The sequence below is a fragment of the Falco rusticolus genome, chromosome 13 (assembly GCF_015220075.1).
Source record: "Falco rusticolus isolate bFalRus1 chromosome 13, bFalRus1.pri, whole genome shotgun sequence".
Taxonomy (NCBI): domain Eukaryota; kingdom Metazoa; phylum Chordata; class Aves; order Falconiformes; family Falconidae; genus Falco; species Falco rusticolus.
In genome coordinates this window covers 1,011,487-1,034,985 of record NC_051199.1, presented here as the reverse complement: position 1 = coordinate 1,034,985, position 23,499 = coordinate 1,011,487, and the positions used below count along the sequence as shown (strand labels likewise).

At 67.7% G+C, this 23,499-nt stretch overlaps 3 protein-coding genes across 7 annotated transcripts; 1 reads left to right on the top strand and 2 right to left on the bottom strand.

The window, feature by feature from the left end:
* Positions 1-934: 934 nt before the first annotated feature.
* Positions 935-6,678, bottom strand: GIPC1 (GIPC PDZ domain containing family member 1). Of its 3 annotated transcripts, none has more exons than XM_037407485.1 (7): positions 6,020-6,678; positions 5,190-5,586; positions 4,167-4,352; positions 3,370-3,550; positions 2,584-2,693; positions 2,409-2,490; positions 935-2,305 (listed from the first exon to the last, which is right to left on the bottom strand). In XM_037407485.1, exons 2-7 carry the CDS (start codon positions 5,475-5,477, stop codon positions 2,154-2,156), a joined length of 999 nt encoding a protein of 332 aa, XP_037263382.1. In that variant the 5' UTR covers positions 5,478-5,586; positions 6,020-6,678; the 3' UTR covers positions 935-2,153. The 3 variants fall into 3 exon arrangements, with proteins under 3 accessions (XP_037263382.1, XP_037263384.1, XP_037263383.1); XM_037407487.1 differs by having other exon boundaries at positions 5,190-5,274; positions 6,020-6,038; XM_037407486.1 differs by lacking the exon at positions 6,020-6,678 and having other exon boundaries at positions 5,190-5,274; positions 5,393-5,481.
* A 400-nt stretch (positions 6,679-7,078) lies between these two features.
* On the bottom strand, positions 7,079-11,916 carry DNAJB1 (DnaJ heat shock protein family (Hsp40) member B1). 2 transcript variants are annotated; one of them, XM_037407453.1, is made up of 3 exons: positions 11,647-11,916; positions 9,837-10,405; positions 7,079-8,322 (listed from the first exon to the last, which is right to left on the bottom strand). In XM_037407453.1, exons 2-3 carry the CDS (start codon positions 10,317-10,319, stop codon positions 8,092-8,094), a joined length of 714 nt encoding a protein of 237 aa, XP_037263350.1. In that variant the 5' UTR covers positions 10,320-10,405; positions 11,647-11,916; the 3' UTR covers positions 7,079-8,091. The 2 variants fall into 2 exon arrangements, with proteins under 2 accessions (XP_037263350.1, XP_037263349.1); XM_037407452.1 differs by having other exon boundaries at positions 11,633-11,913.
* Positions 11,917-14,122: 2,206 nt separating this feature from the next.
* On the top strand, positions 14,123-23,141 carry TECR (trans-2,3-enoyl-CoA reductase). Of its 2 annotated transcripts, XM_037407131.1 has the most exons (13): positions 14,135-14,287; positions 16,153-16,203; positions 16,328-16,379; positions 17,055-17,099; positions 17,186-17,289; positions 18,832-18,947; positions 19,912-20,017; positions 20,226-20,298; positions 20,575-20,618; positions 21,060-21,117; positions 21,516-21,604; positions 21,951-21,996; positions 22,565-23,141. In XM_037407131.1, exons 1-13 carry the CDS (start codon positions 14,273-14,275, stop codon positions 22,690-22,692), a joined length of 927 nt encoding a protein of 308 aa, XP_037263028.1. In that variant the 5' UTR covers positions 14,135-14,272; the 3' UTR covers positions 22,693-23,141. The 2 variants fall into 2 exon arrangements, with proteins under 2 accessions (XP_037263029.1, XP_037263028.1); XM_037407132.1 differs by lacking the exon at positions 17,055-17,099 and having other exon boundaries at positions 14,123-14,287.
* Positions 23,142-23,499: the final 358 nt, after the last annotated feature.

Below are 23,499 nucleotides of genomic sequence, written 5' to 3'. Positions count from 1 at the left end.
CAAGGGGCTCGTGAGGGGTGTGCTAGGCTGGGGGTGTGCAAGGGGGTGTGCAAGGCTGGGAAGCGCTGTGCCAGGGAGTGTGCAAGGGGCGTGCAAGGCCGGGGAGAGCCATGCAAGCGGTGTGCAAGGCTGTGGCTGTGCAAGAGTGCCCGAAGGGCGTGCAAGGGGTGCGTGAGAGACATGCAAGGGGTGTACGAAGGGTATGCAAGGGGTGTGTAAAGGGTGTGCAAAGGTTGTGTATGAAGGTCATGTAAGGAGTGTCTGAGAGGTGTGCAAAGGGTGTGTGACAGGTGTGCAAGTGGTACATGAAGAATGTGCAAGGAGTGTGTGAAGGGTGTCGAAGGGATACACAAAGGTCGTGCAAGGGATGCACAAAGGGCATGCAAGGGGTGTGTGAGAGGTGTGCAAAGGGTGCATGAGAGGTGTGCAATGGGTGTGTGAGAGGCATACCAGAGGTGCACAAAGGGCGTGCAAGGGGTGTGTGCAAAGGTCATGCAAGGAGTGCATGAGACGCGTGGAAAGGGTGCAAGAGGTGTGCATGGGGTGTGCGAAGGGCATGCAAGGGGTGCATGAGAGGCATGCAAGGGGTGTGTGGAGGGTGTGCAAGGGGTGTGTGAGAGGCGTGCAAGGGGTGCACGAAGGGTGTGCAAGGGTTGTGCATGAAGGTGATGTGAGGAGTGTCCGAGAGGTGTGCAAAGGGTGCATGAGAGGTGTGCAAGGGGTGCGTGAAGTGTGTGCAAGGGGTGTGTGAAGGGCGTGGAAGGGATGCACAAAGGGTGTGCAAGGGTAGCACAAAGGGCGTGCAAGGGGTGCGTGAGAGGAGTGCAAAGGTGTGCGAAGGGCTTGCAAGGGGAGCACACGAAGGGTGTGTAAGACCCAGTTCTGCCAGCGAACGCTGAGCACACCCCCACCCCCCCACCCCCAGCAGCCACCGTTCCCAATTTCTCTCTATTTTATGTTAAAAGCACTTTACATATCAAATACAAAAATATGCCCCAGGGAGGGGAGCCCCCTCCCCACCGCTGCCATGATCAGCCCCCCCCAACCCCAGCTACAGGGGACCCCCAGGGGACACAGGACAGGGTGACAGGGGGGCGGGGAGGCTGTGCTGTGTCCCCCCCCCTCCCCCCGAGGTAGTCAGTGCGATGGGAGGTGACAGCATGTCAGCGGGGGTGACAGTGTGTGACAGGCTCAGATTGGCACCAGCAGGCCAGGGGTCGGGGGGGGGGGGCGTGTCAGGGGGGGTCTGTCTCATATTTTGCAGTGACACAGGGCTGCTCCGGTCCCCCTTCCCCCCCTAAAAAGCCCCTGGGGGGGGACCCTCATACCTCACCCTGCAGGGGGAGGGACATTAGTGTCATGGGGGGGTGACTGAGGGTCACCCAAGCAGGAGGGGCTGGGGTATCCCCCTAGTAGTGGGGTACAGCCCTCGGTAAGGGGGGGGGGGGCGCGGCAACTGGGGCGTCTTCAGGCCCAGGGGTGCTTTAGAAGGGTGCCATGTTGGGGGGGGGGGGGGGGGGGCACCAAGGCCCGTGGATGGGGGGTCCTAGAACATGGAGTGGGATCTCCTGACTGAGGAGGGGGCCCAAAAATTGGGGAGGGGATCAAAAGGACCCACATCCACGGGAGAGGAAAGCAGGAAATGGGGGGGGGGGGGGGGCACCCACCTCTGTTGCGGGTCCTAGGCCAGCTGCAAGGGGGCTGGGGGGCGATATTCAGGGGGCTGGCACCCAGGTCCCCTGGCAGGGTGTCTGAAGGTGCAGTGGGGGTCCCATGCTTGGGAGGCCCTAGCTGGGAAAGGGGGGTCAGGTAATTTGGGGGGGGTCTACAGCTGAGGTGGGGCACTCAGCTCCATTACGAGGTCCTGAGAGGGGACTTCATGGGGGGCTCCCTGGCTGGGGTGAGGGCTCCATGTCCCTCGGGGAATGCTGGGGAGCCCCCCCTCTCCAGCAGGTATTCTGGGGGGAGGTCCAGCTTTTTGAGGGGCCCCATTTGCAAGTGGGGGCGTGTGTCTCCAATCATGGAATCGAGCAGAGGGGCCCAGTCCATGGCAGTCAGTGTGGGGGAGGGGGGGATCCCCTAACCCTAGGGATGCTCCCGGCCCAGGGAAGGGGTCCCCAGCCCTGGGGGGACCCCGCAGCGGGGGGGGCACCCTAGCAGCGCCCCACCTTGGCGTCACCAATGGCCCCCCAGACGTCAAAGACGAACTCGTCGGGGAAGGCGAAGTCCCCGAGCTGGGAGTCGAGGGCCTGGGCCAGCGCGTCGGGGTCGCGGGCGTCCCGGCCCAGCTCCACCATGGTGGCAGCTGTGGGGACAACGGAGACACTCAGGGAACAACCAGTGCCTGCGGAGGGTCCCCTGCCCCCGGGGGGGTCCCCTGGCCCCGGGGGGCTGCAGCCCACGCTCACCCAGCTCGCTGTCACGGATGCCCATGTAGCTCTCCAGCAGATCGTCCACCTTGGCCACAGCCCGCTCCTCGAAGGCAGACGGCTGGTGGGGGGGGGGGGTCAGGGGGTCAGGGGGACCCCTGGAGACAGAGGGGGGGTCCCCGCTGCCCCGTCACCCTGCCACGCGCTGCCCTACCTGCTCCTCAACGGTGGCAGGTCCCCGAGCACGGAGGCGCAGGGTGCCCCGGCCAGTGCCCGGGGCGGGGGGCCCGCCACGGCCACCCCCTGCCCGCGGCCCAATCATGTCTGAAAGGCAAAATGGGGGGAGTTGGGGGACTGAGAAGTGGGGGGGGGGGGCGCATGGCTGAGGGGGCTCCCCACCAACCACAGACCCCCCAGGCCCCAAGGGGTAGGAGGGGAATAGTTTGGGGGTCTCTGTAGTGCCCCCCATCAGTCCTGGGGGGGCCCCCATCAGTCCATTGTTGGGGTATGGGGGTCCCACACATCCCCCCTCCAGTTACGGGGTCCCCACCAGCCTCCTTTTGGCTTTTGGCGTTCCCCCCAGCACTGTGGGTCCCCATCGGTCCTCCCCCAGTTTTCGGGGTTCCCCAGGCTACTGACTCTGCACCAGCCCCCACCCTGTACCCCAGAGACCCCCAGGCCCATGGGGTCCCCCTGAGTTTTGGGGGGGGGCTCTAAGGTACCCCTTCCACCTCCGCAGGTGTTCAGGGTCCCAGTAGCGGGGCTGGACCCTCCACCCCGAACACACATGAGGGGTCCCGTCCCCTTTACTGGTGGGGCTCCCAGTGCTCCCAGTAACCCAGGGCACTGCCCTCCAGTTCAGGACAGGGGACAGCAATGCCCTGGCTGCCTGGGTCCCCCCAAAGCCAGTAAAAAGGTGGCTGCCCTGGGGGGAGGGGGGGCATTGGGATCCCTCCCGCTTGGGCTCCCAGTGCTCCCAGTGCTCCCAGTTGGGGCTCACCAAAGGCCTTGCGAGGCTCGGTGAGCTGGAGGGCAAAGGTGCGCCCCCGGGGCAGCTCCTTCAGCATCTTGGCCACCTCGTAGTGCCGGGCGCCCACCAGGCTCCGCCCGTCGATGGCCTCGATCATGTCCCCAACGCTGATCACTGGGATCCGGTCGATGACACTGCCCTCCCGGATCCGCTGCGGGGACCACCCGGGGGTCACCATGGCCCCCCAGTGCGGTCAGGGATGGTGCCAGGGCCCACCCACCCCGTTCAGGCACCACCAGGGGCTGCCTGTATCCCACCACGATACTCCAGGATGTCCCTTGGCATCCTGCCCCACCCCCACAGGGACACTGCCCCCTCCCCCCCCAGGACATCACCACAACCCCCTTCAACCCAGGGACCACCCAGGAGACCGCAGGGCCCCCCCCGAGAGTGAGGGGCCCCCTTCTCTGTCGCTACAGGCACCACCCAGGATGTCCCCATGTCCCCCCCACCCCATGTCCCCCCCACCCCATGTCCCCCCCAGGTGTCCCCCTTCCCCATCCCTACGGGCATCACCCAGGATGTCCCTGTGTGTCCCCCCACCCCAGGGCCATCCCTAGGTGTCCTCCTTCCCCATCCCTATGTTAACTTGGGCACCACCCAGGATGCCCCCGTGCCTCCGACCCCATGTCCCCCCCTGGGTGTCATCCATCCCCATCCCTGCATTGACTTGGACATGACCCAGGATCTCCCCATGTCCCCACCCCCCAGGGCCCCCTCTAGCACCCCAGGTGTCCCTGCCCGGTGACAGCACCCATGGGTGCCACCTTGATGAAGGCATAGCCGGCGCCGTTGTCGGTGATGGTGAGCCCCAGGGCCTCCTCCGACTTGAGGACCTGCACCTCCTTGCGCTGCCCCTTGGTGTGGGCGAAGATGAAGTCCTCCAGGCCAATCTGCCCGCCCAGTAGCTTCTCCATGTCCACCTTGTGTGTGTTGAGGGTGCAGAACATCACCTGCGGGGGCAGGGCGTCAGTGCAGGGGGGACCCTGGGACACGCCCCAGCCACCTGGGCCAGCCCCCTCCTGGGGACGCCTCGGTCACACGGGTGGGAAGGACCTGGTGGGAGGAACCTCCATCTGGGGACACCCGGGACCCCTCCAGGGGACACAAGGTGATGGGTGATGCTTAAGGGACCTGTGGGACCTCCCTGTGCACCTCTGGGGTCCCCTCCCCCTGATGTCAACAGCCACCCATGGTCACCCAGCCCAGCCCGGGAGTCCCCTGCCCTTTGGGTGTCCCCAGGGACCCCCAAAGCCCCCAGAACCCACCAGGGACCCCAAAATCCGACCAGGGACCACCCAGGGACCCTAAAACCCCACAGGGACGCCCCGAAAATACCCCAGGGACTCCCAAAACCACCAAGCCACCACCAAACCCACCAAGCCCCCCCCAAACCCTCAGGGCACCCCCCAAACACCCCCGGAAACCCACCAATCCCCCCAAGACCCTCCAATCCCCCGAGGAACGCCCCCAAACACCCCAGGGACCCCCAAACCCACCCCAGGGACCCCCCAAACCCCCCAGGTCCCAGTCCCTTGGTTCCCAATGTCCCCTAGGACCCCCAGCACCCAAGGGTGCTCCCAGCCTCTCCTTTACTGATCCTGCAGTGCCCCCAACACCTCGCCCAGCACCCAGGGATACCCTGGGAGCCCTCGGTGCCCACCCCTCAGCACCCCCACCACCCAGGACCCCACTCATCACCCAGGGGTGCCCTGGGAACCCTCTGGGGGGCCACCCCTCAATCCCCCACCCCCCAGCACCCCACCCAGCACCCAGGGGTGCCCCCCCACCTCTCCCGGGGGGATGCGGAAGGCCTCGGCGATCTTGCCGTAGAGCTCACGGACATTGGTGAACCCCTCGACACGGCCGGTGGGGCTGCCATGTGCCAGCTGCGTGTGGAACACCAGGCGAGGCCGAAGGGCAGGGGGCGGGGGGGGGAGCCCCGGGGCGGGGGGCCCCCCAGAAACACCCACCGGCCCCCCCGGGGTCTCACCAGCAGCCCCCCCACGTCCCCCTGCCGCCTCCTCGTTCTCCACCAGCGGCGGGGGCTTCTTGCGGCGGCCCAGGCCTAGCGGCATGGGGGGGTGGGGGTGGGTATCAGGGGGTGGCAGCAGAGCCCTGGGGGGGGGCAGGGGGCTGGGTGCCCCCTCCCCGTGGAGGTGATGTCCTGCGGTGCTTCGCCGGGTGCTAGGAGAGAGGGGAAACTGAGGCACGGGGGGGGGGGTGCTGCTGGGCCGTAGAGGGAAACTGAGGCACAAAAAGGGGTGACTGAGGGGCAATGGGGGAAACTGACGCACGGGGAGGGCTGATGGGCCGTAGAGGGAAACTGAGGCATGAATGGGAGTGGCTGGGGAGCCATGGGGCGAAACTGAGGCACTGGGGGGGGCTGTGGGGCCATGGGGGGAAATCGAGGCGGATGGGGGGGGGGGGGGGGGGGGCGGGGAATCGAGGCAGGGAGGTCCCCGGCTGCGGGCGCTCCCGAGTTTCTCTGCGACCAGAGGGTCCGGGCCTGCTGGACGCCCGGTACCGTCCCCGTGGGGGCCCAGCGCACCTCCCTCCCCGCCCAGGCCGCCCACCCCCAAGATCCCGGGCCCGGCCGCCGCCGCCCAGCCCCGCTCACCGGCCGGACCCTCCCGCCTGCCGCCGGGCGCTACTGCCGGAGCGCCACTTCCGGGAAGGCGGAGCCAAACCCGCCCGGACCAATCACCGCCGCCTCCTCGCCGGGCAGCGGAATGTGCAGCGGGGAGGGGCGAGGCGGCAGGATAGGGCTCGGCCACCCGCACACACACACACCCCCCCCCGGGCCATGGGCGCGCCCGCTCCGCACCCCCGCGGGTGGGGCCACCCCCGACCAATCAGCAGCGAAAACCGCGCGTCCCGGGGGCGGGGCCCGCCAGGCTGGGAGGGGCTGGCGAAGATAGCTGCGGCGCCGGGGGGGGGGGGGGAGGGGGGGGGGCGGGGGCGGGGCGGGGCTGGGAGCGGAACATACGACCCAGCGACGGACGGACGACGTTTTTCGGGGGTGGGTAGGAGAGACCCCATTGCGGGGAGTTAGGAGGTGGCAACAGGCCCCATTGAGGGGGGGGGGCGAGAAGGCGGAGGGTGACCCCATTTTGGGGGGGGGCAGCACGCACCCCCGTTCGCGGGGCACAGCGACAGACCCCATTTGGGGGAGGGGGCACACACCCCATTTGAAGAGGAGGTGGAGTGTTAAAGATCCCATTTGGGGATGAGGGGGGGGGGAAGGTTACACGCCCCATGGTTGGGGGGGAAAGGTAGAGGGTGACCCCATTTGGGGGGGGGGGGGGGGGGGGGGGGGGGAGGACACACCACCCATTCACCGGGGAGGGGGAAGGGTCATAGACCCCATTTAGGGGGGGGGGGGGGGGGGGGGGAAAGGTACGTCCCCATTCGAGGGGGAAGGTGACAGGCCCCATTTGCGGAGGCACACACTCCATGGGGGGGGGGGGGGGGGCGGGGCACACCCCCCATCTGAGAGGGTGGGTGACACCCTCCTTGGAGATGGGGCAGGGGGGGGCCAGGAACAGACCCTGGACTGCAGTGGGAGGGCTCCCCACCCAGATCGGGGGGGAGGGGACGACGACACCCCCCACCCCCCAGCCCCATGTAGGGGGTCGCGGCCAGCAGCCCCCCACCCCCCCAGAGGCAGAGGCGGGGGGAGGTTTCAGTGCTTTATACAAAGGGACTCACGCTCCTGCTGCAGGAACAGCCCCTTTTCCCGGCGGATTCATCCCAAAGGATAAGAGGGTCCCGCCCTGCCCCCCCCCCCCCGCCCCGGCCGCCCGCGGCCCCCCCACCCCCTCGGGGGGCTCCCCCTCGTCCTGAGGGGAAGGGAGGGCACCCCACACCCCCCCACACCCCCCAGCAGAGGGAGATGCATGAGGACACCCTGCACATACCCCCAGACCCAAGAAGTGGGACCCCCAAATGGGGGGGAACCAGGGACCCCCGGGGGGGGGGGGGGGGGGGGGAAGGGGGCATGGTCAAGGACACAGGGACCCCCAAGAGGGGGACAAGGACAGCCCAGGACCCCCAGAGTGGGGCCACGAGGACATGGGGAGCCCCATGACAGGATGAGTGGGGACCCCCAAATCGGGGAGTGGGGGGCTGGATGATGACACTGTGTGTACCCCCAGCCCCGACACCCCAGGACCCCCAGGGACAGGGGGCGCAAGGGCTCTAGGAGCCCCAAGATGGGGGTGCTGGGGGCGACACTAGGACACCCCAGGGCCACCAGAACAGAGAGATGGGGGACCACCCCCACCCCAAGCCCCCCAGCACTCCAAGATGGGGGGTGGGGGTGGGACACCACCTGGGGGCCCCCAGATCCCCAAGTGGGGAGGGAGGGGGGCACAAGGATGGTTCAGGACCCCCAAAGCCTGCAGACAGGTGATCGAGGTCACCTTACCACCCCTAGACCCCCAAGATGGAGTGGGGAGGGCACCCCGGGACCCTTCCAAGCTCTAAGACAGGGGGATGAGGACACCCCACCACCCCAGCCCCCCAAGATGGGGTGGGTGAGGACACCCAGCCCCCACGAAGCCCGGAGGTCCCTGAGGTGCCACCCTCAGCCCAAGGCCTGGCATGGGCCCCCCTCGTGGTCCCAATGAGGTCCGACCCCCTCCCCAAGCCCCCCCAGGTGGGGGCGGTGGGGGCACAGCGGGGGAGGGGCTAGACGGGCAGGATCTGCTCCAGAAGGGTCCTGGAGGATGGGGGGATCCTGTCGGGGAACTTGACCTCGAACTCGATGATGAGGTCCCCACGCTGGTCGGGCGTGCGGGGGAAGGGCAGCCCCTCGCCCGGGATGCGGCGCTTCACCCCCGGCTTCAGCACATCCTTGAAGACCATGGGGATGGTGCGGCCGTCCAGCGTGGGCGCGTGCACTGTGCAGCCACAGAGCGCCTGGGGGGACAGGGGGGACAGCGCTGTCACCATGCTACCAAGGTGCCCACGGCCCACCTGTCACAGCCCCGCCACCAAGGCCGAGCACCCAACCCACCACCCCAGCCCATGTGTCACGTCCCCATCAACAGCGTGGAGATCAACCATCCATTGCACCCCCACCCAGACCAACCACCCATCGCACCCCCACCCCGACCAACCATCCAACCACTCATCAGACAAAGACCCACCACCCATTGTGTCTCCAAGACCAACCCTCCCACTGCATCCTTACCACCACCAAGACCATCTGCCCACCATGTCCCCCCACCAAGTCATCCCCCCACAACCACCCACCACATCCCCACCACTCAACCACCCACCACGTCCCCCAAAGTCATCCCCCACCAACTGCCCACCACCCAACCATCCCCCCCACCAAGCCCCACCACCCATCATGTTTTCACCAGGACCAACCCTCCCATTGCATCCCCACCAGCACCACCAAGACCAGCTGCCCACCACATGTGTCCCCCCACCAAGACCCACCACCCAACTGCCCACCATGTCCTTCCCACCAAGCTGTCTCCCCACAACCACCCACTACATCCCCAGCACCCGTCCCCCCGCAAGACCCACCACCCAATCACCCACCACATCCCCAAATCATCCCACCCCAACCGCCCACCACATCCCCAATACCCAACCATCCCCCCCAGCAAGACCCACCACCCAACCGCCCACCATGTACCCCCCCCAAGTTGTCCCCCACAACCACCCACCACATCCCCACCACCCAATCGTCCTCCCAAGACACATCACTCAACCACCCATATCCCCCCATGAAGCCGTCCCCCCCCAAAGCTGTCGTCCCCCAACCACCCACCACTTCCTCCCCCACAACCCACCACCCACCATATCCATGCCACCAATGCCAACCGCACAACCACCCTTGGTCTTCACCACCAAGACCCACTACCCAGACAACCAGCCTTCGACCCAACCACCCAGACAACCCCCCATCACATCCCAGCCACCCCTCGTATCCCCACCACCATGACGACTGTCCAGTCACCTGTCTCTTCTCTACCACCAAGACCAACTGCCCCATCACATCCCTACCACCCACCAGATGCCCAACCACCCTTGGTCTCCACCCCCCAGACCCACCACCTCCTGCATCCCCACCACTCAGACAACCACTTCTGACACCCCCACCACACAGGCCAACCACCCAGACCACCACGTACCACATCCCCCCCACCACACAGACCAACCACCTGTTGCATCCACGCCACCAAAACCAACCACCCAGGCAACCTCCCTCGGTCCCCACCTCCAAGACCCACCATGCATCATGTCCGCACCACCTGCTGCATCTCTACCATCGAGGCCAACCCACCGTTGCATCCCCACCACCATGTTCAACTGCCCACACAACCACCTGCCACATTCCCAACGCCGCCAAGGCCGACCCACCCTTGACATCGCCACCGCTGCCAAGACCAAAGCACCCACTAGGACCCCCCACCCACCTCACGGAGGCTGATCTTTGCTGGATAGACAATGTCCGAGCCCTCCCGGCGGAAGACACCATGAGGTTTGTCTTTGAGGACAAAGACGACATCAGCAGGGATGTTGTTGGGGGTCTGGTCGCCCTCCTTGGGGAAGGTGATCTTGGTGCCCTCCTTCCATCCCCGCTTCACCTCGATGGTGAGGATTTTGTCCTCGTTACGCACCGTCTTCCCGTCAGGGTTGAGACGCTTGTGAGAGATCTTCATCTTCTTGGTGCAGCCACTGTAGATCTCCTCCAGGGAGACCTTCAGGTCATAGAGGACTGGGGGGTCTTGCTTACGGCAGGCGCCTTCGGGACCCCCCCGCCCCCGGGGGAAGCCAACGCTACCAAAACCTCCCACATGGAAGGCAGTGAAGGCGTCGTCACCATCATCATCATCCCCGTTGCGTTGCACGAAGAAGGTGTCAAAAGGGTTGCGACCGTCGAAGAATTCGGCGAACATGGCGTGGGGGTCGCCCCGGAAGGTGTAGGTGAAGGTGGGGCCATTGGACCCCCCCGGGCCAGAGGTGGGGGCACCCCCTTTCAGTCCTGGAAAGGGAAGGAAGGCACATGTCAGCCTCACCGGCCGGTTCCCAAAGCACCTCGGCATCCACCCAGCTGGGGCAGGGCGTGGGGCGAGACGCAGGCAGGGTGTGGGGCAGGCAGGGGGTGGTGGCGGCCTGGCACGGCCCCAGCTGGGAGCGGGAACCGGTTCGGCGCAGGAGGACGCAGCGCAGACAGACGCTGCTGACGGCTGCCAGGCCCAGCCAGGCCCCAACAGGCCCAGCCGGATCCATCGCCACCCCCCGGCACGCCCCGGCGCGGCGCCCAGCACCCCCGGGCCCCAGCACCCCCGCCTGCACCCATCCACCCCCAGCTGGCTCCCCCAGGACCCCAGCCCCATTCCCACTGCCTGTCCCCCAGCCCCACCACCTGCACCCCGCCAGCCCCCTGCCCACCCCTGCCTGGCTCCTCCAGGACCCCAGCCCCACCACCTGCACCCCACCAGACCCCTGCCTGGCTCCCCCAGGACCCCAGTCCCATTCCCACTGCCTGTCTCCCAGCCCCACCACCTGCCTGCACCCTGCTCCCCCTGCCCCCAGCCCCACAAACAGCCCCCCAGTCTGCTGCCCCACAACCACTGCTGCCTGCCTCCAGCCTGACATTCTTCCCTCCCCGCTGCCTGTCCCCCGACCTCCTTTCACCCCCTGACCCCCACCCAAGACCCCTATCACACACTGCCTGCCTGCACGCCGGCCCCCCCCACCCCTGCCTACCCAACCTGCCTGCACCCTGAACCCCTGCCTACCCAGATCCCCTATACCTCCATACTGCTACCCCAGCTCCTCTACATCACCACACTGACCCCTCACCCCGCCCCCCAGATCCACCCACCCCAGACCCCGACACACCTCCACACTGCCCCCGCAGACCCCCACCGCTCCACACTGCCCCCCCAACCCTGCCCAGACCCCCAGACCCCTGACACCTCCCCCTGCCCTCCCCAGCCTGCCCACCCCCCAGACCCCCTCCACCTCCACATTGTGCCTCCCAACCCACCCAGCCCCCCCGACTTTGCCGCCCAGACCCACTCAGCACCCTCCTCCCCCCCAGCCTGCCCCCCTCAAAACCTCCTATACATCCACACTGCGCCCCCCAGCCCCCCTATACTGCCTCCCCCACCCTACCCCCCAAACCCACCCAGCACCCCCCCGCCCCGCCCCGCTCCCGGCGCCCTCTCTGCCTCCCCGCGCCGCCCCCGGCGCCGCCGCTCACCCTCCTCCCCGTACTTGTCGAAGATCTCCCGTTTCTTGGGGTCGCTGAGGACGTCGTAGGCCTCGGCCACCTCCTTGAAGCGCTCCTCGGCGCCCGGCTCTTTGTTCTTGTCGGGGTGGAAGCGCAGCGCCTGCCTCCGGTAGGCCCGCCGCACGTCCTCGCCCGAGGCGCCGCGGGACAGCCCCAGCGTGCGGTAATAGTCCTTCCCCATCGCGCCCGGCCGCGCTCTGAGGCGCCGGCCGAACCTTCCAGAGCCCGCCGCCCGCCTCGCCCCGCCTCCCCGCCCCTCCGCCAATCCGCGAGCGCCGCGTCACGCCGGGGCGGGGCAAGGGGTTGGGCGCGCAGCCTGCGCCTGCGCGACGGGGGTGCGCGGGGCGGGGCACGCGGTCGGCTCCGCCCCCGCCGGCTGCTGCCGGGGCAACATGATGGGGGGGCAGGCTGTCCCGTCACCACGGCAACCGTCACCCGGAGACAGCCTGTGCCCAACGCGGGAGGCCGGTGGCCCTGTCACCCGGCGCCACCACCACCCAGTGACAGCCCTGTCACCCACTGCCTCTGCCACACACCCACCCAGTGACAGTCCTGTCACCCATCGCAACAACCCTGTCACCCACTGCCTCCACCACACAGTGACAGCCCTGTCACCCGCCGCCACCACCACCCAGTGACAGCCCTGTCACCCACTGCCACCCAGTGACAGCCCTGTCACCCACCCAGTGACAGCCATGTCACCTGCCACCACCGCCACACAGTGACAGCCCTGTCACCCACCCAGTGACAGCCATGTCACCACTGCCACCACCACCCAGTGACAGCCCTGTCACCCACCCAGTGGCAGCCCTGTCACCCGCTGCCACCACCACCCAGTGACAGCCCTGTCACCCATCGCAACAGCCCTGTCACCCACCGCCACCACCACACAGTGACAGCCCTGTCACCCACTGCAACAGCCCTGTCAAACAGTGACAGCCCTGACACCCACTGCCACCACCACCCAGTGACAGTCTTGTCACCCACTGCCACCTGCAGTGACAGCCCTGTCACCCACCAACACCCACAGTGACAGCCCTGTCACCCACCGCTACTGCCACCCTGAGGGGCAGCCACCTGTCACCCACCACAACAGCTCTGTCACCCACTGCCACCTGCAGTGACACCATCACCCCGAGAGGCAGCCTGTCCTGTCACCCACAGTGACAGCCCTGTAACCCATTGCCACCCGCAATGCTGGCCTGTCCCTGTCACCCACCACCACCCACAGTGACACTGTCACCCTGAGAGGCAGCCAGTCCTGTTACCCACAGTGACAGCCCTGTCACCCACCACCACCACCCCCCACAGTGACACCGTCACCCTTACAGGCAGCCTGTCCTGTCACCCGCAGTGACATTATCACCCTGAGAGGCAGCCAGTCCTGTCACCCACTGTGACAGCCTGTCACTGTCACACACAGCCACTACCACCTCCAGACACTGCCACCAATACCCCCCATCACCCCTGGTAACAACCCACCTCCTGTCACCCAGAGCAACTGTCACCTCCCGTGACAGCCTGTCCCTGGCACACACAGTGTCTTGTCACCACGACAGTCCCGGCCACTGTCCCTGTCCACGACAGCCTGTCCCTGTCACCGCAGTGTGCCACCACCATGCCACCGACTGGGACCTTTGTCCCCCCCGTGTTCCCTAACAACGTGCCCAAGGAGTGTCTCTGGTCTGGGTGACACCCGGGCACAGACACAGCAGGGCAGCTCATGGTGACATGCCAGCATCTGGGTGTCCATGGGGACACAGGGACAGGAGGGACTGGGGACACGGGGATGTGGCGGATGGAGGGACAGGGGGACATGGGGGCAGGTGGCCAAGGGGCCATGGGGACACAGGGACAGGGGTGATGGGGACACGGGGCTGTTGGCTGACCCCAGAGTGGGGGACACAATGTGCTCCCGGTGGCTCCGTGTCCCAGCGCTCGCACCCCCGACATGTCCCCCTGTGCTACAGGGTGTCCCCAAGAAGCCCCCTATGACCCCCCGCCCCCCCCCTACCCCGGTCAGCGTTGCCCTGGGCCCCCTGTCCCCAGAGAATCCATGTGGTGCACCTGTGACACCGTGACCCCCATGACCCCCCCCAGCCCCCCATAGACCCCAACCTGTGACCCCCGGTGACGCCCATGACCCCCCCAGTGCCCCATGGACCCCCCACGATCTCTGCAACACCCCCAACCCGCCCCCCTTCGTCGTATCCCGAAGGCCCCGCCCACCGAAGGCCCCGCCCCGAAGGCCCCGCCCACCCCCAAGGCCCCGCCTCGAAGCCCACGCACAGACATTACGATGCCCACCTCCACACTGCCAGCCTCTGCCACAAGCTCATTGGCTGCCTCCGCCGTCACTCTGCGCCCCGCCTCTGCTTCCCATTGGTCGAGCAGCCGTCAGGCGTTCCCGTTGCCGCGGAAACAAGCGGGGCGGGAAGAGTAGCGGGTGGGGGCGGGGCCGCTGTGACCCCAGGCCTTGATTGGCCGCTTGCCACCACGCGCGCGGCGGCGATTGGCGGCGGCTCAGGCCCCGCCCGCCAGGTGAAATGGGCGGGTCCGGTGCGGGGAGCGACCGGCCGGCGGGAGCGGCGGCGGCGGAGAGCGGCGGTCATGAAGCACTACGAGGTGAGGCGGCGCCGCCCGCCCCGATCCCGGCCCCGGCTCCCTCCCAGGGCCCAGCCGCCGCGGGCCGCCGCGACTCTTCCACGCATGCGCCCGGCACCCGGCTCAGCGCCACTGCGCATGCGAGGAGCGGAGGGGGGGGGGGGGACGCGGAGCGCGCACGTGCATTAGGCCAGGCCCGGCGGAGGGGGCCGCACATGCGCACGAGGCTGAGCGGCGGCCGCGCAGGCGCCGTGGGGCGGCCGCGTGGTCTGCGCATGCGCGGGGGCGGGGTCTGCCGAAAGGGCGGGGCCTCGTCGGTCCGCGGGGCCTGGTCTCGTTTTTGGAGCCTGGCCCGGCCCAGCGAGGCCCGGGCTGGCTCAGCAGGGCCCAGGCTGCTCCGACGGGGCCCAGCTACCCCCCTGGGCCTGTCCCACTATGCCCGGACCAGCCCCACCGGGCCTCGCCCGGGCTTGCTATGGCCGCGTCACGCACAGCCTGTCGCAACAGCCCCGAGGGGCTGACGGCACGGGTGACGTGACGGTGACGGGCGTGGCGGCCGCCGGCGGCTCCGCCCTGCGTGCGCGGTGCCAGTCCCGGGGTGGCCAGGGGGCGGGGGCTCCTCACGGTGGCACCTGGGGGGTCCCCGTGCCTGCCTGGGGGGAAGAGCCAAGCCGCCTGCAGCGCTCCCCCCCCACACCCCCCGGGGCGGCGGGGAGCGGCTGTGCGGGGGCGGAGAGCGCAGCTCCTGCCGGTGGCGCTGCCAGCCCCGACCTGCCCTGGCGGGCTGCCTGCCGCACCCCACCGGCGCGGGGGAGGGGCAGGGCCCAGTGTGATGCCCCTTCAGTGGTGCCGCGCACCCTCGCCAGGGCCAGGTGTGACACCGTGACGGCCCCAGGGTCCCTACACTCGAGTGGCAGGTGGGACATCCCCCCCAGGGTGGCCTCATTCCGCCACCCGGCGGTGGCGCTGGGAGGGGCCAAGGCTGCGGGGGATGGTTGTCATAGCTCGGCGGTGACGGTGACCACGGTGCTGGCAGGACTCAGCCCGATGGTGGGGAAGAGCCAAAATAAACCAACCAACCCCCGGCCGGCCCTGTCACTGTCACCATCACCAGCGCCACAGTCGGGGCACCTTCACGCCTCGTTTGGCATGTCCAGGATCACCCATGGGGGTGTCACACCCCCAGCCCCTCCCTGGGGTGACAGACCCATGTCCCTGAAGGGTTGTCACAGGGTGACATGGCCCTTGTCCCCACCAGCATGACCCAGGGGTGACAGACCCCTGTCCCTGAAGGGTTGTCACAGGGTGCCATGGCTCTGTCCCCACCAGGGTGACCCAGGGGTGACAGACCCCTGTCCCCGTTGCAGTGCCACAAGATGATGTAGACCAGTCCCCCCCAGGGTGACCCACGGGTGACATCAAGCCACAGTGCTATCCTTCAGCCAGGCCTGTCACCACCCTCGTGCCACCGAGGGCCTTGGGGACCTTGGTGTGTCAGTGGGGGGGCCCAACCTTACCTCCTGCCCACGTTGCACTCCGGGCCCCTCTGTCTCCACCAGCCACCGGTCCCTGTCCCTCTCTGAGCACCAGGTGACCCTGTCCCTCCTCTGGCCACCTCCGTGACCACCTCCAGGGCCACCTCCAGGGCCACCAGGGCCAAGAGCCACCCCAGAGAGGGGAGGAGGTATATATTTAGCAGCTCCCCAGGGACTGCTCAGGTTTCAGCTGGGCGCGCCGGCGTCCCCGCGGTGTCACCAGAGCCCGGTGACATGGAGGGAGCGGGGCTGCCCCGTGAGGGGGGTCAGGTGTCCCAGTCCCCCATCCTGGGGCTTTGGCGCCAGGCTCCCCCCATCAAGAAGACCAAGAAAGCTGTCCTCTTCTTTGAGGTGGAGATCCTGGACGCCCGGACACGGGAGAAGCTCTGCTTCCTTGATAAGGTACCTGGAGGGGGGGACACATCCCCTCTACCTTGTCCTGTGTCCCCTTAGGGGGGCTGGGGGCTGGAGAAACTGAGGTGTGGGTGCCCTGGCAGCCCCCTGACGGCTTCTTGGCTGCCCGCAGGTGGAGCCCCACGCCACCATCGCCGAGATCAAGAGCCTCTTCACCAAGGCCCGTACGTACGGACAGGGATGGGGAGGGGGACGGGGACCCTCCGCCAGGACCCCCTGTGGCAGCTGGGGACCTGCTGTGAGGTGGTGGGAACCCTCACTGTGGCTGGGGACATTTAATGGGGCCATAGGGATCCTGGTCATGGAGTGGTGGGGATCCTCGTAACAGCTGGGGACCCGTCACAGGGCTGTGGGCACCTGTCACAGGGCTTTGGGGACCCTTGTTGCAGCCAGGGACCCACCATGGGGCCGTGGGAACCCACGTCACAGGGTGATGGGGACCCTCTTTGCAGCCAGGGACCTATCACAGGGCCATTGTGGTCACCATCGTGACTGGGGATCCACCACAGGGCCACCACAGTCCCTACTGTGGCTGGGGACCCGTCACAGAGCCATGGGCACCCCTGTCATGGGGCCTTGGGGACCCTTGTGGCTGAGGACCTGTCACCAGGCCACTGTGGTCACCATCGTGACCAGGGACCTGTCATGGGACCTTGGGGACCCTCATTGTGGCTGGAGACCTCTCATGGGCCCTAGGGACCCCCATCATGACCAGAGAGCCATCACAGGACCCCCTCATCACCAGGGACCTGTCATGGACCCCCATCTGGGTGCCATCACTGTCCCCACTGCAGCCTTGTCCCCCCAGTGGCACAAACACGGTCCCTTCTGTCCTGCAGATCCCCAGTGGTACCCGGCCAGACAGTCCCTGCGCCTGGACCCCAGTGAGTGCCACCGCGGGAGGGGGGGGGGGGGATATGTCCCCAACCCCATCGGGGGGCGGGGGTCACCGGGGCGCCTGTCCCTCCAGAGGGCAGATCCCTGAAGGATGAGGATGTGCTGCAGAGCCTGCCCGTGGGCACCACCGCCACCTTCTACTTCCGTGACCTGGGGGCGCAGATCAGCTGGGTGACGGTGAGGCAGCTGCCTGCCTGTCCCCCTGTCCATCCCTCCCACTCCACATCCCCCTGCCCCCACTGCCCACCCTCTATCTGTCCCCCAAGTGCCTCTGTCCCTCTGTCCATCTGTCCTTTCCTCCCACTCCCCGTCCCCGTGCTCACACCCCGGGCCCCACTGCCCACCTGCTGTCCGTCTCCCTGTCCCCCAAGTGCCTCCGTCCCTCTGTCCATCCATCCTTCCCTCCTGCTCCCCATCCCCACACTCACCTCACTGTCCCCCTGTCCCTCCCGCTCCCCATCCCCCTGCCCACCCCACCGTCCCCCTGTCCGTCTGTCCCTCCCTCCTGCTCCCTGTCCCCCTGCTCCCCCCCTGCCCCCCCGCTGTCTGTCCCTCTGTCCCCCCACCCGCTGTCTGTCCCTCTGTCCCCCAAGTGCCTCCATCCCTCTGTCCGTCCTCCTGTCCCCCGAGTGCCTCCATCCCTCTGTCCATCCCCTCGTACTGCCATCTCTCCTGTCCATCCGTCCTTAGTCCCTCCGGTTTCCCTGAATCCCTCTGGCCTCTGTCTGCCCTGTCAGTCCTTGTGTCCCTTGGTCGGTTTGTCTGTCCCTCCAGCCTTCTGTCTGCTCCCCTGTCTGTTCTTGTGTCCCTGACTGTCCCACTGCTCCATCCATCCCTCTGTCTGTCTCTCCATCCCTCTGTCCGTCCCTCTGTCCCTCCCTCCGTCTATCCCTCCATCCATCTCTCTGTCCCTCTGTCCCTCCTTCCAGCCCTCTGTCCATCTCTCCACCTATGCCTCTGTCCCTCTGCCTCTCCATCCACTCCTCTCCCCACGTCCCTCTGTCCGTCCCTCTGCCCATGTGCCTGTCCCTGCCTTCCTCCCTCTGTCCCTCCAGCCCCTCCTTCCCCCATCCCTCTCTCCACCTCTACGTCCCTCTGTCCATCCCTGTGTCCCTCTGTCCACCTCTACATCCCTCTGTCCATCCCCGTGTCCCTCTGTCCATCCCCGTGTCCCTCTGTCCACCTCTACGTCCCTCTGTCCATCCCCGTGTCCCTCTGCCATCCCCGTGTCCCTCTGTCCACCTCTACGTCCCTCTGTCCATCCCCGTGTCCCTCTGTCCACCTCTACGTCCCTCTGTCCATCCCCGTGTCCCTCTGTCCATCCCCGTGTCCCTCTGTCCACCTCTACGTCCCTCTGTCCATCCCCGTGTCCCTCTGTCCATCCCCGTGTCCCTCTGTCCACCTCTACGTCCCTCTGTCCATCCCCGTGTCCCTCTGTCCATCCCCGTGTCCCTCTGTCCATCCCTGTGTCCCTCTGTCCACCTCTACGTCCCTCTGTCCATCCCCGTGTCCCTCTGTCCATCCCCATGTCCCTTTGTCCACCTCTACATCCCTCTGTCCGTCCCCACCTCCCTCAAGACCCCTCTACCCTTGTGCCCGTCCCTGCCTCTCTCCACACATCCCGTGTTCCTCCACGCATCCCCGTCCTTCTGCGTCGCCCCCACCCCCCGCATCCCCCTGTCCGTCCCTCCATCCCTCCGTCCATCTGTCCACCTGCAGGTTTTCCTGACTGAGTACGCGGGGCCGCTGCTCATCTACCTGCTTTTCTACTTCCGCGTCCCCTTCCTCTACGGCCCCCGCTATGACTTCACCGCCAGCCGCCACACGGTCGTCCAGTCAGTGCGGGGGGGGGGGGCAGGGCGGTGGAGGGGTAGGGGGAGTTGCCCCAGAGGTGCAAAAGGATGAGAGGGTGGGGGGTAGGGAGCTTAATTGGGGGTAGATGGGTCTGGGAGGGGGCTCAGGGGTGTAATTTGGGGCTCATAGGACACGGGGGGGCTGCATGGGGCACCTGGGGGTTGTCTTGGGGGTCCTGAGACCTGGGAGGGGGGTTTAGGCCATGTTGGGGTGTCATAGGACATAGGGGGGGTCAAGGGGGGGGGAGGAGCCTCTTTGAGGCTGAATTGGGGGGTCCTAGGGCCTGAGGGGCTGCCCGGGGGGGGCTTGGGCCATGCTGGAGGGTGTTATGGGGGTCACAGGACATGGGGGGCTGCCCTGGAGGCCTCGAGGACAGCTTGGGTGGGGGCTGGGAGGTTGAACTGGGGGTCCTGAGACCTGGGGGGGGGGGAATTGGGGGGGCCTGAGACCTGAGGAGGGGTCTGCCCTGGAGGGGCTGGGGGGCTGAACTGGGGGTCCTGAGACCTGGGAGGGGGGGGAATGGGGGGGGGGGCTGAGACCTGGGGAGGGGTCTGCTCTGGGGGGGCTGAACTGGGGTCCTGAGACCTGGGGGGGGGGGGGGTTGGGGGTCCTGAGACCAGGGGAGGGGTCTGCTCTGGAGGGGCTGAGGGGCTGAACTGGGGGTCACAGGGCCTGGGGCTGCCCTCTGGGAGTGCAGGGACTTGGGGGGCTGCACGGGGGGTCCCACAGCCCTGAGGGGGCTCTGGGGGCTGGAGTGGGGGTCCTGCACCCCAAGGGACGGTGGGGGGACAACAGCCACTGCAGCTGGGGACAGAGGGGCATGAGGGGGTGTCCCCCCATGTGTCCCCCCGTGCCCCCCCCAGCCTGGCATGTGGCTGTCACTCCTTCCACTACATGGGGGGGTGTCCCCAGGCATGTCCCCACGTGTGCCCCCTGTGTCCCCAGCCTGGCGTGTGGCTGTCACTCCTTCCACTACATCAAGCGCCTGCTGGAGACGCTCTTCGTCCACCGCTTCTCGCACGGCACCATGCCCCTGCGCAACATCTTCAAGGTGACACCCGTGTCCCCTACTGTCCCCTCCCCGTCCCCAACGTGGCTGCACCCCACCCCCACCCCACCCCACCCCTGCGTCCCTCCGGCCACCCTCCCCCCACCAGCACTCGCCCGGGAATGGCTGGTGGGGTGTCCCCAGGTGTCCCCCAGCCACCGCAGCCGTAATGTCCCTGCCGTGTCCCCAACACCCTCCTGCTGTCCCCCAGAACTGCACCTACTACTGGGGCTTTGCTGCCTGGATGGCCTACTACATCAACCACCCGCTGTACACCCCCCCCGGTGAGTGTCACTGTCACTGTCCCTGTCCCCTGTCCCCCAGCCCCACTACATCAACCACCTGCTGTACACCCCCCTCAGTGAGTGTCACTGTCCCTGTCCCCTGTCCCCCAGCCCCACTACATCAACCACCTGCTTTACACCACCACCCCCAGTGAGTGTCGCTGTCACTGTCCCTGTCCCCTCCACTGCCCTCAACACCCACATCCCCGCTGTGACCCCTGTGGGGACGCTGTGGGGGGGTGGGGGTGTTCCTGACGCCCCCGCTGTGTCCCCCAGCCTATGGTGACGAGCAAGTGAAGCTGGCACTGGCTGTCTTCCTGGTGGGTGCTGGGGGGGGGTGCTGGAGGGGGGCATGGGGTGCTGGGGGGTCATGGGGTGTTGGGGGGGTGTGGGGTGCTGGGGGAGGCATGGGGTGTTGGGGGGGGGGAGATTGGTGCTGGGAGGGGGCAGGTGGGTCCAGAGTGGGGGCTGGGGATAAATAGGGGGCTGGGGGGGCCGCAGATTGGTGCTGGGAGGGGGCAGGTGGGTCCGGAGGGGGGCTGGGAGGTGTGTAGGGGTTGGGGGTACGTGGGGGGCTTGGGGCAGATTGATGCTGGGAGGGGGAAGGTGAGTCCAGAGGGGGGGCTGGGAGGCTTGTGGGGTGGGGGCTGGGGGGTAAGTGGAGTGCGGGGGAGGGGGGGCAGGTGGGCGCTGGCGGGGGGACCCAGCTGTTACTTGCAGCTCAGGGACACCCCCCACCCCACCCCCCCTCCCCCGCCCAGTTCTGCCAACTCGGCAACTTCTCCATCCACGTGGCCCTGCGGAACCTGCGCCCCGCGGGTGAGGGGGCGGGGGGGGCGGGCAGGGGGTACGCACACACGTGTGCCGGTGCCCACACATGTTCTGTGGGAGGCGTGTGAGCGGGGGGCGGGTGTGCCAGGCACATGTTGTGTTGCACAGGCGTGGCAGCACCTGCAGGCTGGGGGGGGGGGCACAGATGGAGCGGGGGGACATGGGGGGGGGAAACATGACACGTGAGGGGGGGACTGGGGGGGCATGTGACAAGCACACGCCTGTGGGAGCAGCTGGGGGGGACACACAGAGGTGTCTCACACACACACGCAGGGATATAGGCACACGCGTGTCTGTGGGAGCGCTGCTGGGGGGGGGCACGTGGGGGGGGCACATGTGTGTGGGGGGGTGACACCCCCACACACACATGTGCTGGCACGTGACAGGCTCCAAGACACGGAAGATCCCGTATCCCACCCGCAACCCCTTCACCTGGCTCTTCCTGCTCGTCTCCTGCCCCAACTACACCTACGAGGTGGGGGGGGGCTGGGGGGGGGCACTGCCCTGGGGGGCAGCACTGGGGGTGTCACACGGGGGGGGGGGGGACACACGACACACACGCTGCCCTGGGGGGCAGCATTGCGGGTGTCACATGGCGGGGGACGACACTGCCCTGGGCGGCAGCGCTGGGGGTGTCACCATGTGGAAGGCCCCCCCACACACACACACTGGATGGGTGGCATTTGGGGGGACACAGCTGGGGGGAGGCTCTACCCATGGCAAGGGGGGGGGGTGATGGCACCCGGGGGAGGGGGGAGTGAGCACTGTGGGGGGGCTCCCCACCCCCACCCCCCTGCAACAATTCCTGCCCCTCCCCGCAGGTCGGGTCCTGGATCGGCTTCACCATCATGACACAGTGTCTGCCCGGTGAGGGGGGGGCACCCTGGGGAGGGGGGGCACCCTGGGGAGGGTGGTGTGTGCACCCGGGGGGGGGGGGGGGTGTGTGCCCTTTTGGGTATGGGTCAGCGTCGGGGGGGGGGGGGGGGGAGGGGGCCACCCTGGGTACCCCATCTCCCACCCTGAGGTTGCTGTCCCCCCCACATCGCTTGTCCCCCCCTGGGGTCTGTCTGCCCCACATCCCCTCTGACCCCCCCCATGTCCCCTGTCCCCCCCTGGGGTCAGCGTCCCCCCCACATCCCCTGTTGACACCACCCCACCCCACCCCCCATCCCTTGTCCCCCCCCTGGGGTCAGTGTCCCCTCCACGTCCCCTGGGACCCCCCCACATCCCTTTTTCCCCCCTGGGGTCAGTGTCATCCCCCCCCATCCCCTGTTCCCCGCTGGGGTTGGTGTCCCTCCCCTGTCCCCTGTGACCCCAGGGTCAGTGTCCCCCCCACATCCCCTATGACCCTGTCCCACCCCGGGGTCACTGCCCCCCCCACGTCCCCTGCCCCCCCCCCCGTCGGCTGGCCGCCCTGGTGACGGTGGCCCTGCAGTGGCCCTCTTCTCGCTGGTGGGCTTCGTGCAGATGGCCATCTGGGCACAGGGCAAGCACCGCAGCTACCTGCGTGAGTTCCGCGACTACCCCCCGCTGCGCTCCCCCATCGTCCCCTTCCTGCTGTGACACGGGGACACCCCAAGGGACACCCCCACCCTGTGGGGCCACCCGCAGCCATCCATGTCACCCACCCTGTGCTGAGCCGCAGGAACCCCCTGAGCCAGGGCTGGGGACAGGGGACATGGGGACAGGGGACACGAGCCTGGTGTCCTACCCAGGGATGTGGCCTGGCTGTCCCTTGTCACCTGCAGGTCCCCAGCCCCCCACGCTCCACCCCCAGCCCCCACCCCCGGGGCCATCCCTGTCCCCTCCCTTGTGGCAGTGTCGGCCTCGGGCTGACCTGGCCACCTGGTGACAGCTGTGGCAGCGGCTGAGGCCACCGTTGGGGACAAAGCCATGTCACCCACGCATGGCCTGTGACCACGGCCCCCACTTGCTGGCTGGGGCTGGGAACGACCCGTCATTGTCCCTGTCCCCCCATCCCTGCAGGTGACAATAAACAACATCACACCCTCTGCGGGTCACCGTCACTGTCCCACCACACGCAGAGGTTACGGCCACCCCACGGGACAATCCCCAATGTCCCCAGGTGGGGAAGGCAGGGGACCAGGGCCACCCCAGGGGGGAGGCACCACGGTGTCCCCAAGCACAGGGACAGGCCAGCACAGCGTGGGCTCTGTGGGTTTATTGCACAGTGGGTGTCCCCATGTCCCCATGTCACTGTCACTCGCTGGTGGCAGCTGCCACCTCCCGCTGCCGGATCCGCTGCTGGCGCCGCAGCAGCCGCCGCTCACGCTCAAACTCCTTCATGCGCATCACGTAGCTGGGGACACGCGTCACCTGTGTCACCAGTGCCACCACCGCACCAGGGGG

What these genes read in the sequence shown, in the direction of transcription:
- GIPC1 (XM_037407485.1), bottom strand. Translation starts at nt 5,477, where the DNA reads ATGCCGCTAGGCCTGGGCCGCCGCAAGAAGCCCCCGCCGCTGGTGGAG. An exon ending in CGAGCCTCGCAAGGCCTTTG is followed by an intron (nt 2,694 to 3,369) that starts GTGAGCCCCAAC and finishes TTTGCCTTTCAG; the next exon opens with ACATGATTGGGCCGCGGGCA. An exon ending in CATCCGTGACAGCGAGCTGG is followed by an intron (nt 2,306 to 2,408) that starts GTGAGCGTGGGC and finishes TTGTCCCCACAG; the next exon opens with CTGCCACCATGGTGGAGCTG.
- DNAJB1 (XM_037407452.1), bottom strand. Translation starts at nt 11,843, where the DNA reads ATGGGGAAGGACTATTACCGCACGCTGGGGCTGTCCCGCGGCGCCTCG. An exon ending in CGACAAGTACGGGGAGGAGG is followed by an intron (nt 10,406 to 11,632) that starts GTGAGCGGCGGC and finishes TTCCCTTTCCAG; the next exon opens with GACTGAAAGGGGGTGCCCCC. An exon ending in CAAAGATCAGCCTCCGTGAG is followed by an intron (nt 8,323 to 9,836) that starts GTGGGTGGGGGG and finishes CTGTCCCCCCAG; the next exon opens with GCGCTCTGTGGCTGCACAGT.
- TECR (XM_037407131.1), top strand. An exon ending in AGCTCTGCTTCCTTGATAAG is followed by an intron (nt 16,204 to 16,327) that starts GTACCTGGAGGG and finishes GGCTGCCCGCAG; the next exon opens with GTGGAGCCCCACGCCACCAT. An exon ending in GAGCCTCTTCACCAAGGCCC is followed by an intron (nt 16,380 to 17,054) that starts GTACGTACGGAC and finishes TCTGTCCTGCAG; the next exon opens with ATCCCCAGTGGTACCCGGCC.